This window comes from Rhipicephalus sanguineus, unplaced genomic scaffold (assembly GCF_013339695.2).
Source record: "Rhipicephalus sanguineus isolate Rsan-2018 unplaced genomic scaffold, BIME_Rsan_1.4 Seq3799, whole genome shotgun sequence".
Classification (NCBI taxonomy): Eukaryota; Metazoa; Arthropoda; class Arachnida; order Ixodida; family Ixodidae; genus Rhipicephalus; species Rhipicephalus sanguineus.
The window spans coordinates 36,226-47,932 of record NW_023615134.1 but is presented as its reverse complement, the minus strand read 5'-3'; the positions used below and the strand labels follow the sequence as shown (position 1 = coordinate 47,932).

At 47.5% G+C, this 11,707-nt stretch overlaps 1 protein-coding gene across 1 annotated transcript in view; it reads left to right on the top strand.

The window, feature by feature from the left end:
- Positions 1-5,433: 5,433 nt before the first annotated feature.
- Positions 5,434-11,707, top strand: part of LOC119377175 (arylsulfatase B-like) — a gene marked incomplete at its 3' end in the record, with an annotated part of 42,167 nt that continues 35,893 nt past the window's right edge. Inside the window, exon 1 of the mRNA XM_037646758.2 lies at positions 5,434-5,580. Within this exon, the coding sequence (XP_037502686.1) occupies positions 5,434-5,580 (147 nt within the window). The remainder of the gene's footprint in view (positions 5,581-11,707) is intronic.

Genomic DNA, 11,707 nt, shown 5'->3' with positions numbered 1-11,707 from the left:
CTCTACAAGAAGCTCAACTCCTACGTGTCGCAAATGGTGGCTCCACGGACACAACCGGTGGACCCACGCTCTTATCCGGAGAACTTCGGCGGCGTCTGGTCTCCCTGGCTCGATTAGAAACTCAGCGAGTGAGGCGCGATCGCCCGCGTGAAGACGTGACAGTCTAACACAGAAAATCTCTACCTGTCAAGGAAGAAGCGTGCGAAGACTCAAACACGTGAGGCGCAGGCCTAACTTCTCGAACTTCAGTTGGCTGCCTCACGAGAAATGTACGCGCGCGATAGTGCCTCGAGCTATGGTGTAGGCGATGATCGCGTGCGTATTTCTTTCATGACGTTCTTCTTTCATGTTCGTTCTTGTTCACTGTACTTAGATATCCCAGTACAGTGAAATGCTCAAAACGCCATCCTACGCTGGAAGGGCGGGATGGAGCTCCTGTAAGAATCAAAGGAATATTAAAATGACAATTCCAGCCATTGGTTGACTGAATGCCTTTACTCGGTCTTATCGTTGTCTTTTTTCCGCACAGCAAACAAAATTGGAGCAGCTACTCACTAGTGGTGCGAAGACTGAGGAAACAGCGCAGCTGGTGTCCTTGCCCTCCTCCTTTCCCTCCTCCTCACACTCACTTCTGTTTAGCACCACCTTGCTTTACTATGCTATGATTTACCCTCTGCCCTCCTCCTTTCCCTCCTGCTCACCCTAATTCCCTTGCCCAATCCTTTACAATACTATACATTATACTATACCATACTATACTATTCATGGCTATGCTACGCTTTAGCCTCTTCCCTCCTCCTTTCCGTCATCTTAATCCTCACTTGCATTCCTCACCCCCCTCCCCCCGCTATACTATACTGTCACGTGGTCGTGACGCTGAACAAAGCAGCAGTCGGCGTGTTTAAGACGAAACTCATTATTCAGGCGAACTTGTGCACGGGAAATGAAAATGTTCACGTCACGACAATGTTGACGTCACGGCGAATGCTGAGGTGCTAAGGATTGCCGAAAGGCCCGGAGAGGAGAAGGGATTGCTCCTTGGAATTTGCAGGGCGCCCGTGGATCGTAGCACTGCCGCGTTTGTCATTGTTGAGCGTAACGGCATTCTGAACCACTTTTCAAGCGTTTACTTGAAATGCTAAAAAAAAATTATCGGAGCTGCTTTAGGGGCCCTTCAAGACAGCGGCGACAAGTAAACCGCAGCCGTCCAATGCAGATCCATTGTTTCCAACTGCAGAACGGCAAAAACATTCAAATCATTGTACAGTACTCTACGCTACGAAACTGAACAGAACTGGACCCGGGAGGCGTCAGTGAACTGCGGGTGTGCGGCCGGCATTACGCCACCGGGCAATTCTCCCTACCTGTTCGACATCGAACGAGGCACACAACGTGGCAGCTTCCCACAAGCTAGCAAATTTCCACCGCTTGCCCGGCGTCCTTGGCTCAAGTATAGCCCAAGGTCGATTCAAATAGGTCGCGAAGCTTCGAGCGAAAAACGGTTCAGAACCTATTGCCAACGACACCAGCAAGGGGAGTTATGCGTGCTGCGATTGAAGCGCGACTATGTTTGGAGGGACCAAACACTAATAGCGAAAAACCAAGTTTTATTCAAACGTAAAGCAATGTTTATGTTTTACAAAATACATTTATTTCCCGAACAATATTATGTAGGTGCAATCTGCCAAGAATGTACGACAGTGTTTAATTCTTACGAAAAACCTTTTTATAAAGCGCCCCCTGAAGAGAGGCGCACGTCATTGTCATTCAGTGCAGCCCTTGCGGTGCATTGAAAGGCGCGCTCGTAAGTTCGTCTGCGGCGACACGGCCCCTCAGGTGTTCTGATGTTTCGCACTTGCATGCGTTCTGTGGATTATTGTGGTGAGAACTTGATTTTGGTGTGCGCGAAGTTGCGAGGTGCGTTTCATCGTTGGTGAACGTGTTGGCTACGGTGTTCAACGGACAACGGCACGAGGCGGCTAACATTTCACGCCGAATGCTTTCATCGGTACTCGCGGAAACGATGTGCTGTTCCAAGGATGCAATAGCAACACGCGTATGCTTGGCGAGCCCTCTCTTCTAGATAAGACACCGGGGCAACGGTTCGCAGTAGTGTGCTTGCTGGATTTTCATGGATCAGTATTCCTGCTGCCCGGTTTCCTTCGTGAACACGCGGTCCTGTTATCGGTGAGCAGATCGCTAAGTTATCTGTCGCGCTACAATCACTACAATTCGCATGTCTTGATACGTTACACGTAAGGTTTACTTTATCGGAACAAAAGGCAAAGCATAGTGCACGTAGTGTACGCACTTTTTGTACTTATTATGACATTTGTTGCTCATTGTGTAGGGTGTGCTAAATTGCGTTATTGTGACCATTGAATAAAACTGAAATATCATTATTTTGGCGTGACCAGGCGGATTTCTTCTCGTTAGAACTGAAGCACACATGCAATGCGCTCTTTAAGTCCCCTGCGCATGTGCGAAGCAAGGAAGCAACGCTACAAACATGAGAGGTACGCTGTTGCCTACTTTATTCACGCTGTGGAAGATGACACGAACGCAGAATAAAAGCTCAAAGAATAAGGTTTCCTGGTAAAACCAAGGCGAATTGCACGACGGTACACTTAAACACCGCTGTTTAGTCACGGGTCGATATTAGTTTAGCTAGCATTGGCTTCAAGCGCATTCGCCAATTGCTTGCCGGCTCGCCGTAGCGCGAGTCCTTAGCGATCAGGGGCCTAAGAAAAATAGTTTGAGGTCAAATTTCGCGCTAGTGCCAACAAAATGACGTCACTTTTTTACCAAATATTGCGTCACATCCGCTTTATTTTTTGTTTCGCCGGAAGTGTTCCCTCCTCACACAGATGGCGCTATGCCCCATGAGCAGCTGATGAGCAGCCATTTTCTGAACGTATGGGCTTCTATGGAAGCTTCGCTACCATTTACATTTACCTTGTATAGCCCGCTAGCGTTCTTGTGTTGCTGCTAATGTCCTGTTTTTGCAAACAGCTGAGCGAATGACAGCGCGCGTTCCCGGCACATGCGCTCGGGCAGCTCAGCTAGGAACTTGAACGAACAATAACATAAAGTAGTCATGGCATATAAACTTGAGCCATGACATCGCGAAACATTGGGTCCAGCCAAGCTCTGCGCATGCATTCAAAAACTGCAATTCTCTCTGTTTCGCTGCCGTTAAGTCACCGCATGAGCCCGAAATAGTACTTCGCGATAACATTTATCGGCAGCGTCCCCCCCCCCCCCCCATCCAGAAGACAGGCGCCTGTCCTAATATCGCACGTAAGTAGAAGTAGCAGCAAGCACATGCTACGTATTTACACGAATCTAGAATTTGGTCTGTTTGTCCTATGGCGGATGGGAAGCGCGTACTGCCTTGCGAAAGCGGCGCCATATGATGTATATTCGACGAAGCATGTTTGCTTGGCTTCGCTTCCCTCACACAGGGTGACAAAAAATCTTGCCAGGTGTACTTCACAAACATAGCCATGCGCACGGTTCCCCATTAGGGAGGATGAGGAAGGGTGGGAAGGGGGCAAATTTCATCTAACACCCCTACCCCCTACCCGCCTCCCCCCCCCCCCCGTTCGTCGAGTCCAAAATACAGCAAGCTTCGCAATCTATGAAATAAAATGAAAATGAAGCCATGGTGTGCTTCTCACAACGGTCTGCCTTTGATTCTTGGCTTTCTGGGAGTACAGATGGGAAGCAAACGACCCCTGGAATGCAACTAGAGGGGCTTTCGGCTGCCATTATCGTCAAAGACCCGCGTGGCCGTAACCCTGCTCTTTAAACGATGACGGAACATGTCCAATTGAGTAAAAACATGGCCAGAATTGCGCCCCCCTTAGGTGAAGAAAGGGGGGAGGGGGGATCCCCCCCCCCCCCCTCTTTCGCCAATGTGGGGCGCAAGTCTGACCATAATTTCTGGGGTTTTGTGTGACAAAACCGGGATATTACAATGAGGCCCGCCGCAGAATAGACCTCCGGAAATTTCGACCACCTGGGGCACTTTAACTGCCATCTTAAGCTAAGTACACTGGCCTCTAGCATTTAGCCTCCACCGAAATGCGACCGCCACGGTGGGTATCGAGCCCGCATCTTTCGGGTTAGCAGCCGAACACCGCAACCACGGTACCACAGCGGCAGCCCTACGAGGATGCCGTTAGAAATTTTCAGTTGAAACTATCACGTGGATGGTACCTCTCTGATTCTTTTGTTACCTTTTCATCACCAACCTGATCTTTAACCGTCAATAAATCGATGGAGGCGGAAATGCTTGAGGCCCGTGTACTTAGGTTTAGGCGCACGTTAAAGAACCCCATGTGGTCGAAATTTCCGGAGCCCTCCACTACGGCGTCCCTCATAATCATATCGGGGTTTTGTGACGTTTAATACCAAGAGTTATTAATGATTATTGAACAACCATTATATTAGCCTTCATTAGAGAGTGTCATTTAAACACAGTTGTTTGACTGTGTAAACTGGATTCATTGAAGAAAAGCGAAGCTCGACTGAAAGACATTCGCAGAGCGTCTGATTGCCGTATGCTTGGCGGCAGGACGTTCATTATCAGTGCTTATCGATTCCGTCCGCCTCCCGCGCGTGCTTGGTATCTCCCATGTTTCTTAAACTTTTTCTTCTTGGCTGTTAAGGAGTCTCTGACTATTTTTTGAGCTTAGACACACAGGAAGCGCTTCTTTAAGAGGCCCTCTACGCGGAGTTTAAAGAGTACGATCAGTCGGCGACGAACCACTGCTCAAAAAAAGGCAAGCGCTGATCCAAGTCGTAAGTTTCCAGCTGATTATAGTTCTAGTTCGTTGACCGTTTTAGGCATCGGGCAGGCTTCGGCCTAAATATGTGGGCCGGCAGATGCTACACATGTGCGCCTATTTCACTGTTCACCATTCTTCTTCCAAAGTTTCGCAACCTCAGTGTCATTAAGATACTCCGATAGAAGGCGTCAGACATCCTTTCGAACTGTTTCCGGCCATTGGGGAAACATGTATTTGTTGAACACATACGTTTGAATATCCTCGTGCTATTACCTACTTACAGCAATATGGCGAACGCTTAAGAGCAGATTGGAAGGCAGAAGAGCAAACAGAACGTGAATGCATTCCTGATTTGTGAGTTAGACGTCGGCGAACGATAGAGCTACAAGGTAGAAACAAAAGGTCTGCCGGTAATCCTTCCATTGTGTCGTATGCAGAGGAGATTAGATACGTACGCGGTAGATTTACACTGAAGCTCTCGGCATGTGAACCGCACAGAGAGCCCCAAAGCTCGAACTCGTGAACTACACCGGTCACCATAAAGAGTTTTACCGGATTATCCTGAGAGCTCGGTTTCTTCTGAACATCATTTTTTTCTTCTTTTTCTTTATAGGCCTTACATACAAGCTAATGCAGCAACATGCCCCTGCAGCAGCTACATCCGTACCCTTATGCTGTGATCCATACAAGTTTTTTAGTGCTGCTTAGTTTCGTATCATGTGTTGTGATCTCGCCAGCGGCATGCTCTCCTCGGCCACACATCGTCTTCATCCTGGCGGACGACATGGTGAGTGCATGATCTGCAATGCACATTTCGGGTTCTACTGATCTCTCGAGGAACGAGTTTACATTGAAGTAAATATCGCGATGCAGGAACATCACTTAACGTTCCTCTCCAGTTTATTATCATTTATACGAATGCTTCAGCTTAATTAAGTTTAACAGCAAATTGAAATGAGAAGGCCTTCGGAAATGTCCGACAATGTAGGCACACTTCTTCTTCTTCTTCTTCTTCTTCTTTTCCTCGGAGGGCAGAGAGTGTAGGTGGCGCTTCAACAGTCAACACCCAGTAGTTCAACCTCAGTAGCAAACTCCAGTAGTCGACGCACCCTCGCCTTCCTCCCCCCCTTCTTGGCAGCAAAAAAAATCTCCCAGCTGTTCTTCGGCCGCACGAGAACGACATAGGCTTGTTTTTGTGATAGCAAGTTTCCGTATACATATACAACTGGGAGGTATTATGTTATGTTCCCAACGACCGAATGGCAGAAAGAACAGCTGCAAGTGTAGTATATGTACAGGGATGTTCGCTGTCACAAAATCAAACCCTATCGCTATCGGACACAGGCAGGGAAATCGCGAAGTACATGTTGCAGCTTTACAGGTACTTCGAATGTATCGTACTGACTCATTGTGTGACCAATAATACTCGCATAACTAGTATCACATCACCCGTACAGTATACCACAGCCGCGATGGAACGCTGCAGCACAGTTTTGAGTATACATAGTTGCACGTGCCTAGTAGTATTCGTAGAAAGGCCGCGCGCAACATTCGTTCACATTATTGCTGGCAATCGTACTTTACTACCTGCAAATTGTACGTCTGCCGCAATGCCGTCCTTACCTTTATGATAAGGACGACCTTGCTGAAGCGCGCTTTGCAATACCAGCAATCACGAAGAAGGCTAGAACGTCACCGGCTGTCCTGAAACGGGCAACGTAATATAATAATTCTTGGGGTTTATCGTCCCAAAACCACGATATTATTATAGGGTACGCCGTAGTGGAGGGCACCGGAAATGTCGAGCACCTGGGGTTCTTTAACGTGCACATAAATCTAAGTACACGGGCCTCAAGCATTTTTCGTCTCCAACGAAAATGCGGCCGCCGCTGCCGGGATTGAAACGGGCAACGTAACATCATTTACATGAGGTGCACAAGAGGCAGCATGCTTCGGACATTTGTCATTTTTGTTATTTCCTTGCTCCTGCTAGGCACGCATGTTACCTGCTATGTATTGTGTTCGCGGTTGCCCGTGCTATCATTGCGCTTCAGTACAATGTTTGTTGAAGGGGTCATGAAGCACCCCTTGGGCTTGTTGAAAAAACACATCCTGCGGATAGCTGACACGGCTATGAACTGCTCAGCCAAATATTGCAGTCATGCGCGCCGCGTAAAGGCTACAAGCGGAACGCGAAGTTGCTGTTTTCTCAGGCGCCCTCTTTTCAAACAGAGGCCGGTTCTCACTCTCGTAGGTGGCCGGGGCGTCTGCCCGTTGGCGTCGTGATCTGCATCTCCGAGTCGCAAAAGATAGCATCCTCATTGGCCGATAGCCGACATAAATCGAGAGCGGCGTTCGGATCAGATGCGCTTCTTGCCACGGGGTACCGCCACTTGCCGGCGCCGCACTCCCTAGTACACGGTAGCCGCACTCACGCACGCGAATCACAGCGGGAGAGCGATCGCGTTTCACGATGCACGCTGACGTAACTGCTTTCCCCCGTGCCATCCCTCCCTGTGTAGCTTCCAGTGCGCTCGTCGGCCCGAGAAAAGAGAGAAAGCGCTGAGAGCGTGAGCCAAACCCCCGTAACTCCGCTCATTCTTGACGGATTCGAGAAATTTTTGCGGCAATCGATTTGGGAGGCAGTGAACTCCGATACTGAAGTCACTAGATCATTACTTGGAAAAGCGGTTCATGACCCCTTTAAATGCGCGTGCGTTTTCACTGCTTTGTGTCTGTGTTACGGCGTGCAGCACTAGAAGCCGCTCGCGTTCAAGTTTAAGAACAGAAACTTATTCAACTTGTTCAAGTTCCGTGTGTCCACTTTAAGTTCTCCAAGTGTATAATACCGGTGTCACACGGGCACTTTTGATCGCGATTAGGGCAGATCCAGATCGGATTTCTTGATCGCGATCCACAATCGTCGCTGCTAGACGATCCGAACTAATCCGGATCCAGTTTTGCGCATCGCGAGCTGGGAGCCAGATCGCGATGCGCAGATCGTGATCGTCTTGATCCCGATCGGACGTGATCGCAATTAAAAGTAACCGTGTAGCAGCAGCTAATCCTGGTGGAGCCTAATGCGGATCGGCCCTGATCGCGATCAAAAGTGCCCGTGTGACACCGGTATAAAGCAAACCCGGACTTCCACATCCACAATTTAACTGAAACTTATTGTTGCATGTGATCAACATAACAGCTTCTTTTGTCGCTGAAGCATGACAGTCACACATCATGACTTCACATTCTAATGAGAACGCAGTGGCTGCATAATTTTTGCAAGTCTTAAATGCGTATCCTCTTTTAGTTCTTAGCCGGTAGTGCGTCTCGTACACTCACAAGTGATGATAGGGGCCACTCCCATGGAAATGGGTTTGGAAGCGTGCCCACAACTGCATTGGACGTGGCTACGTGAAGCGGCTAGCAACCAGAGTGTCGGAACGGAACGAAAACCGAAAACGAAAAACGAAACAAAAAACGATATTTTTGAGCGGAACGAAAACGTAACCGAAACGTTATTTATTATTTCGTTCCGGAGTGAAACCGAAATTTTTTTAATCGTTTTTCGGATCACAAGAAAATTTCGCAATCCGGAACAACTGAGCTCATGCAACGTGAGCATATCTCAGGGTATAGTATTAGCGCGTACCTCAGACAGGAAATCCAAAGCAAAGATATGTTGAAATTGTGCGAAAAACGAGAACAGTGGCAACCAGAGATGTTTATATTAACGGAAATGGACTTTTGCGCACCTGTCAAGCAGGCCAAAGTGGAGAGGGCATTGTCGGCGCTGAAGTTTGTTACAGCGAAAGCTGTTATGAGATCACAACAGCCGATTTTGGCTCCATAGTTGTCCGCGGCCGCCGGTGTACGTGACCGCTAACGCGTGGTATAAGAAAAAAATAAATGAGAAACAAATTTCTAGGATCCGGGCCCTCTGCGTGGCAGTCGGGTCTTCCACCACAGCGTCACGCTGGTGCTTATAACTCTATCGCAAAAATACTCTACACAGGCGTCATGTCGGGCAAGGAATCGCGTTAACATATGTAATATAGCGTGGCAGAAGAGTAAAATAACAACCAGTCATCACACAATGCTAATAGCGCAAAGAGTGTGTGGTTTAATGCTTCCCACCAGTGTTGCGGAGTTACCACTCCTGAATTGGAATGACTCGGGAATCATTCCACATTTTAGCGACCCCGGAATGGAATGGGGACAACGCTCGGAGGAATGGAATGGGAATGGAATTGCGTCTTTTTCCGAAAATAGAGGACGTCTTCGTCTACGTGCTGTTTTTCAAGCTTCAAACGTTAGTAAGTCAGAGCCTCGCAAGTTAACACTAAAGCAGTATTTTTAAAATGGCTTAGCTGATTACAAGCACGGTACAATTATAAGCAACGCGCGTACTACAAACGGAGGCATAAGTTAGTGTACAAACAAATGCATTATCCCAGCAGATACCGAAGGGAGAAACAAATTACCCCTGCGCGTTGGTTCCCGTTGATACCCCCACCCGAAAGTGGCGAATACTCTATGCACAGCCTGATCTTTATCTCACGAGCAGTTTAGTACCTGACACACGTAAATAACCTTTGCGACAAGGAAGACATTGCATACCTGCGCACAGGCGAACACAGAAAGTTCTGCTCACCCCATCCATGCTTGCGAGGCGCGCTTGACAAGCGTGAGTGCTGACAAGCGTGAGTGCTTGACAAGCGTGAGTGCGGCCTAGTGTTCCGTATTCGATGCAAAGGCGCTTTTGTCAGCATAAAAATACGCTATGTCGTCATTTTAGCATTAACAGATTTAAGCTTAAACAATATTGAAACACCACCATTCGTTCAAACATGTTGACCACGCAAAATACTATCGGTAGCGGGAGAACTGCCCTTATGGGAATTAGTAGGGTGGTTGTACTGCACGACACATGTCACCAAGCTACTATTCCTCGACCTTGGCAACGTGTTTTGCGTACTTTTGCAGTTCTTAATGCATTTGATGACATCAGGTTTAGGGGGCGTTCATTCTTAACTCGATAAAACTATCAAGATGCCTTTCCTACGTTGAGGAATTACAGGAATGGAATTGGACTGCCAGGCCATTCCCTGAGTGCCAATGGGCTAAGTTTTTTTCATTCCGAGGAATTGAAAGGAATGGAATTGCGGCAAGTTCTAATTCCCCGGAATGGAATTGGAATCGAATGGAGGCACCCATTCCGCAACACTCCTTCCCACCCACTGCAAAGTGCTCAGCCATAATTCTTCTTATCAGCCACAGCACAAAGTGCAGATAATGCCTTACAGATGTGCAGCGGGTACCGCGATTCTCCGAAGAATGAAAAAAAAGTGGCATAGTGGGAACTTCGCTACTTCAGAAAAGTTGCGACGATTTATGACGTAGTGGGTATGTTGCATGTTTACTTGTATTAGTTGCCCCAAGAGATAACAACGGGCTCTAAAAACTCTGCTCTTCTAGCTTTTGCCGTGACTTGCTGCGTGTTTCACGCAGGCCTGGCGATCTTTTTATTAGAACAGCGGTCTCGCACATCAGAGAGTACACTCAATGACGTGCTGCTTCTGAGATCGTGCTCACTCCCTTGATACAAAGAATTAAGCCAACTAAAAAAAAATAGTATTTATCTTGTGAGAAAATAAATACTATGACTTTAAAATGAATACTGGTTTGTGCTAGTTGACAGGAATACGTGGTATAGTTACTTCCGCTCCTCTGAAGAACGTGTTTTACCCTTGTGCCACTTTCTTAAGAGGAGGGCAAGAAACTACATCACAAATCCAATGTTTTTTTTTTTTTTAATGATTGCCTCACCTTTTTCATACTTTCTTTTTTTATACAAAGAAAAAAAAACCGTTACGAACCGTTACGGAACGTTTTTTTTTTTTTTCGTTCCGGAACAGAAACGAAACGGAACTTTTTGCGGTGAAACGAAACTAAAACCGAAACGAAAAACATTTCGTTCCGACACCCTGCTAGCAACCGACCAACTCCATCACATATTTGACAACAAAGAATGTAAAAACTTACGAAAACTGCAAAAATTAGTTGAGCTGCTAAAATTAGTCAATAATGGAACGCGCTGGCCTTGCGATTGCGCCAAGATGTTTCGAGTGGTTCCGGAATATGTCGCTAAAAAGCGAATGCATGTCAAGAAAGCCACACGTGTATCTCGGCATCCTATAAGACAACCTTAGTCTGGATGGTAAGTGAGACGACATATTTAAATCACGCACCGAGAATAAGCGAGGCAAATATGGTAAAAGCAACTTCGAAATGATGCGGTGAAATTTCTAACGTTGCGATTTCGAGCCTAGAACCAACTTCAGTAGTCTGGTGTCAGGCTATAGACTCTTTCGCTGTTTACAAACATAGCTGCTGAACAGCTTCCGGTTTTGAGCGCCGGCGTAGCCTAGTATAGCATGGCGGAGAACAAAAGCCTCTGCGAGTAGCCCGCACATTTTTGAACACTTTTCTCCCTGTGTCTGGCCAAATATTTCAAACAAATATTCTTCTAAGCTACACGCAAGATTATAAGAGTTAGCCCTTAACATTAAGCGCCTTCCTTTTACCCGATAAAGGAAAAAGAGTCTTTCCTTAATCTGGTGCAACTTAAAAAAAAGCATTCTTTCTGCCTCGGTGTTAGAGAGCGATAATTGAAGTGACCGGAAGTTTCTTGGGGTACAACACGTGTTTCTGCTATCGCAATCTTGAAGCCCACCGAAAAGGCGAATATGCGGCAGAGCAGGCACGTAGGCGAGGGGGGGGCCCGGGGGGCCCGCCCCCCCCCCCCCCCCGAAGTTCGTCCATCTTTCTATATTTCCAGGCAACTTTTTTTTCTTTTTGCCATGGAAAGGCTTTCTTTCGAACAATTAGGCCTTGGCCCCCCCCCCCCCCCCCCC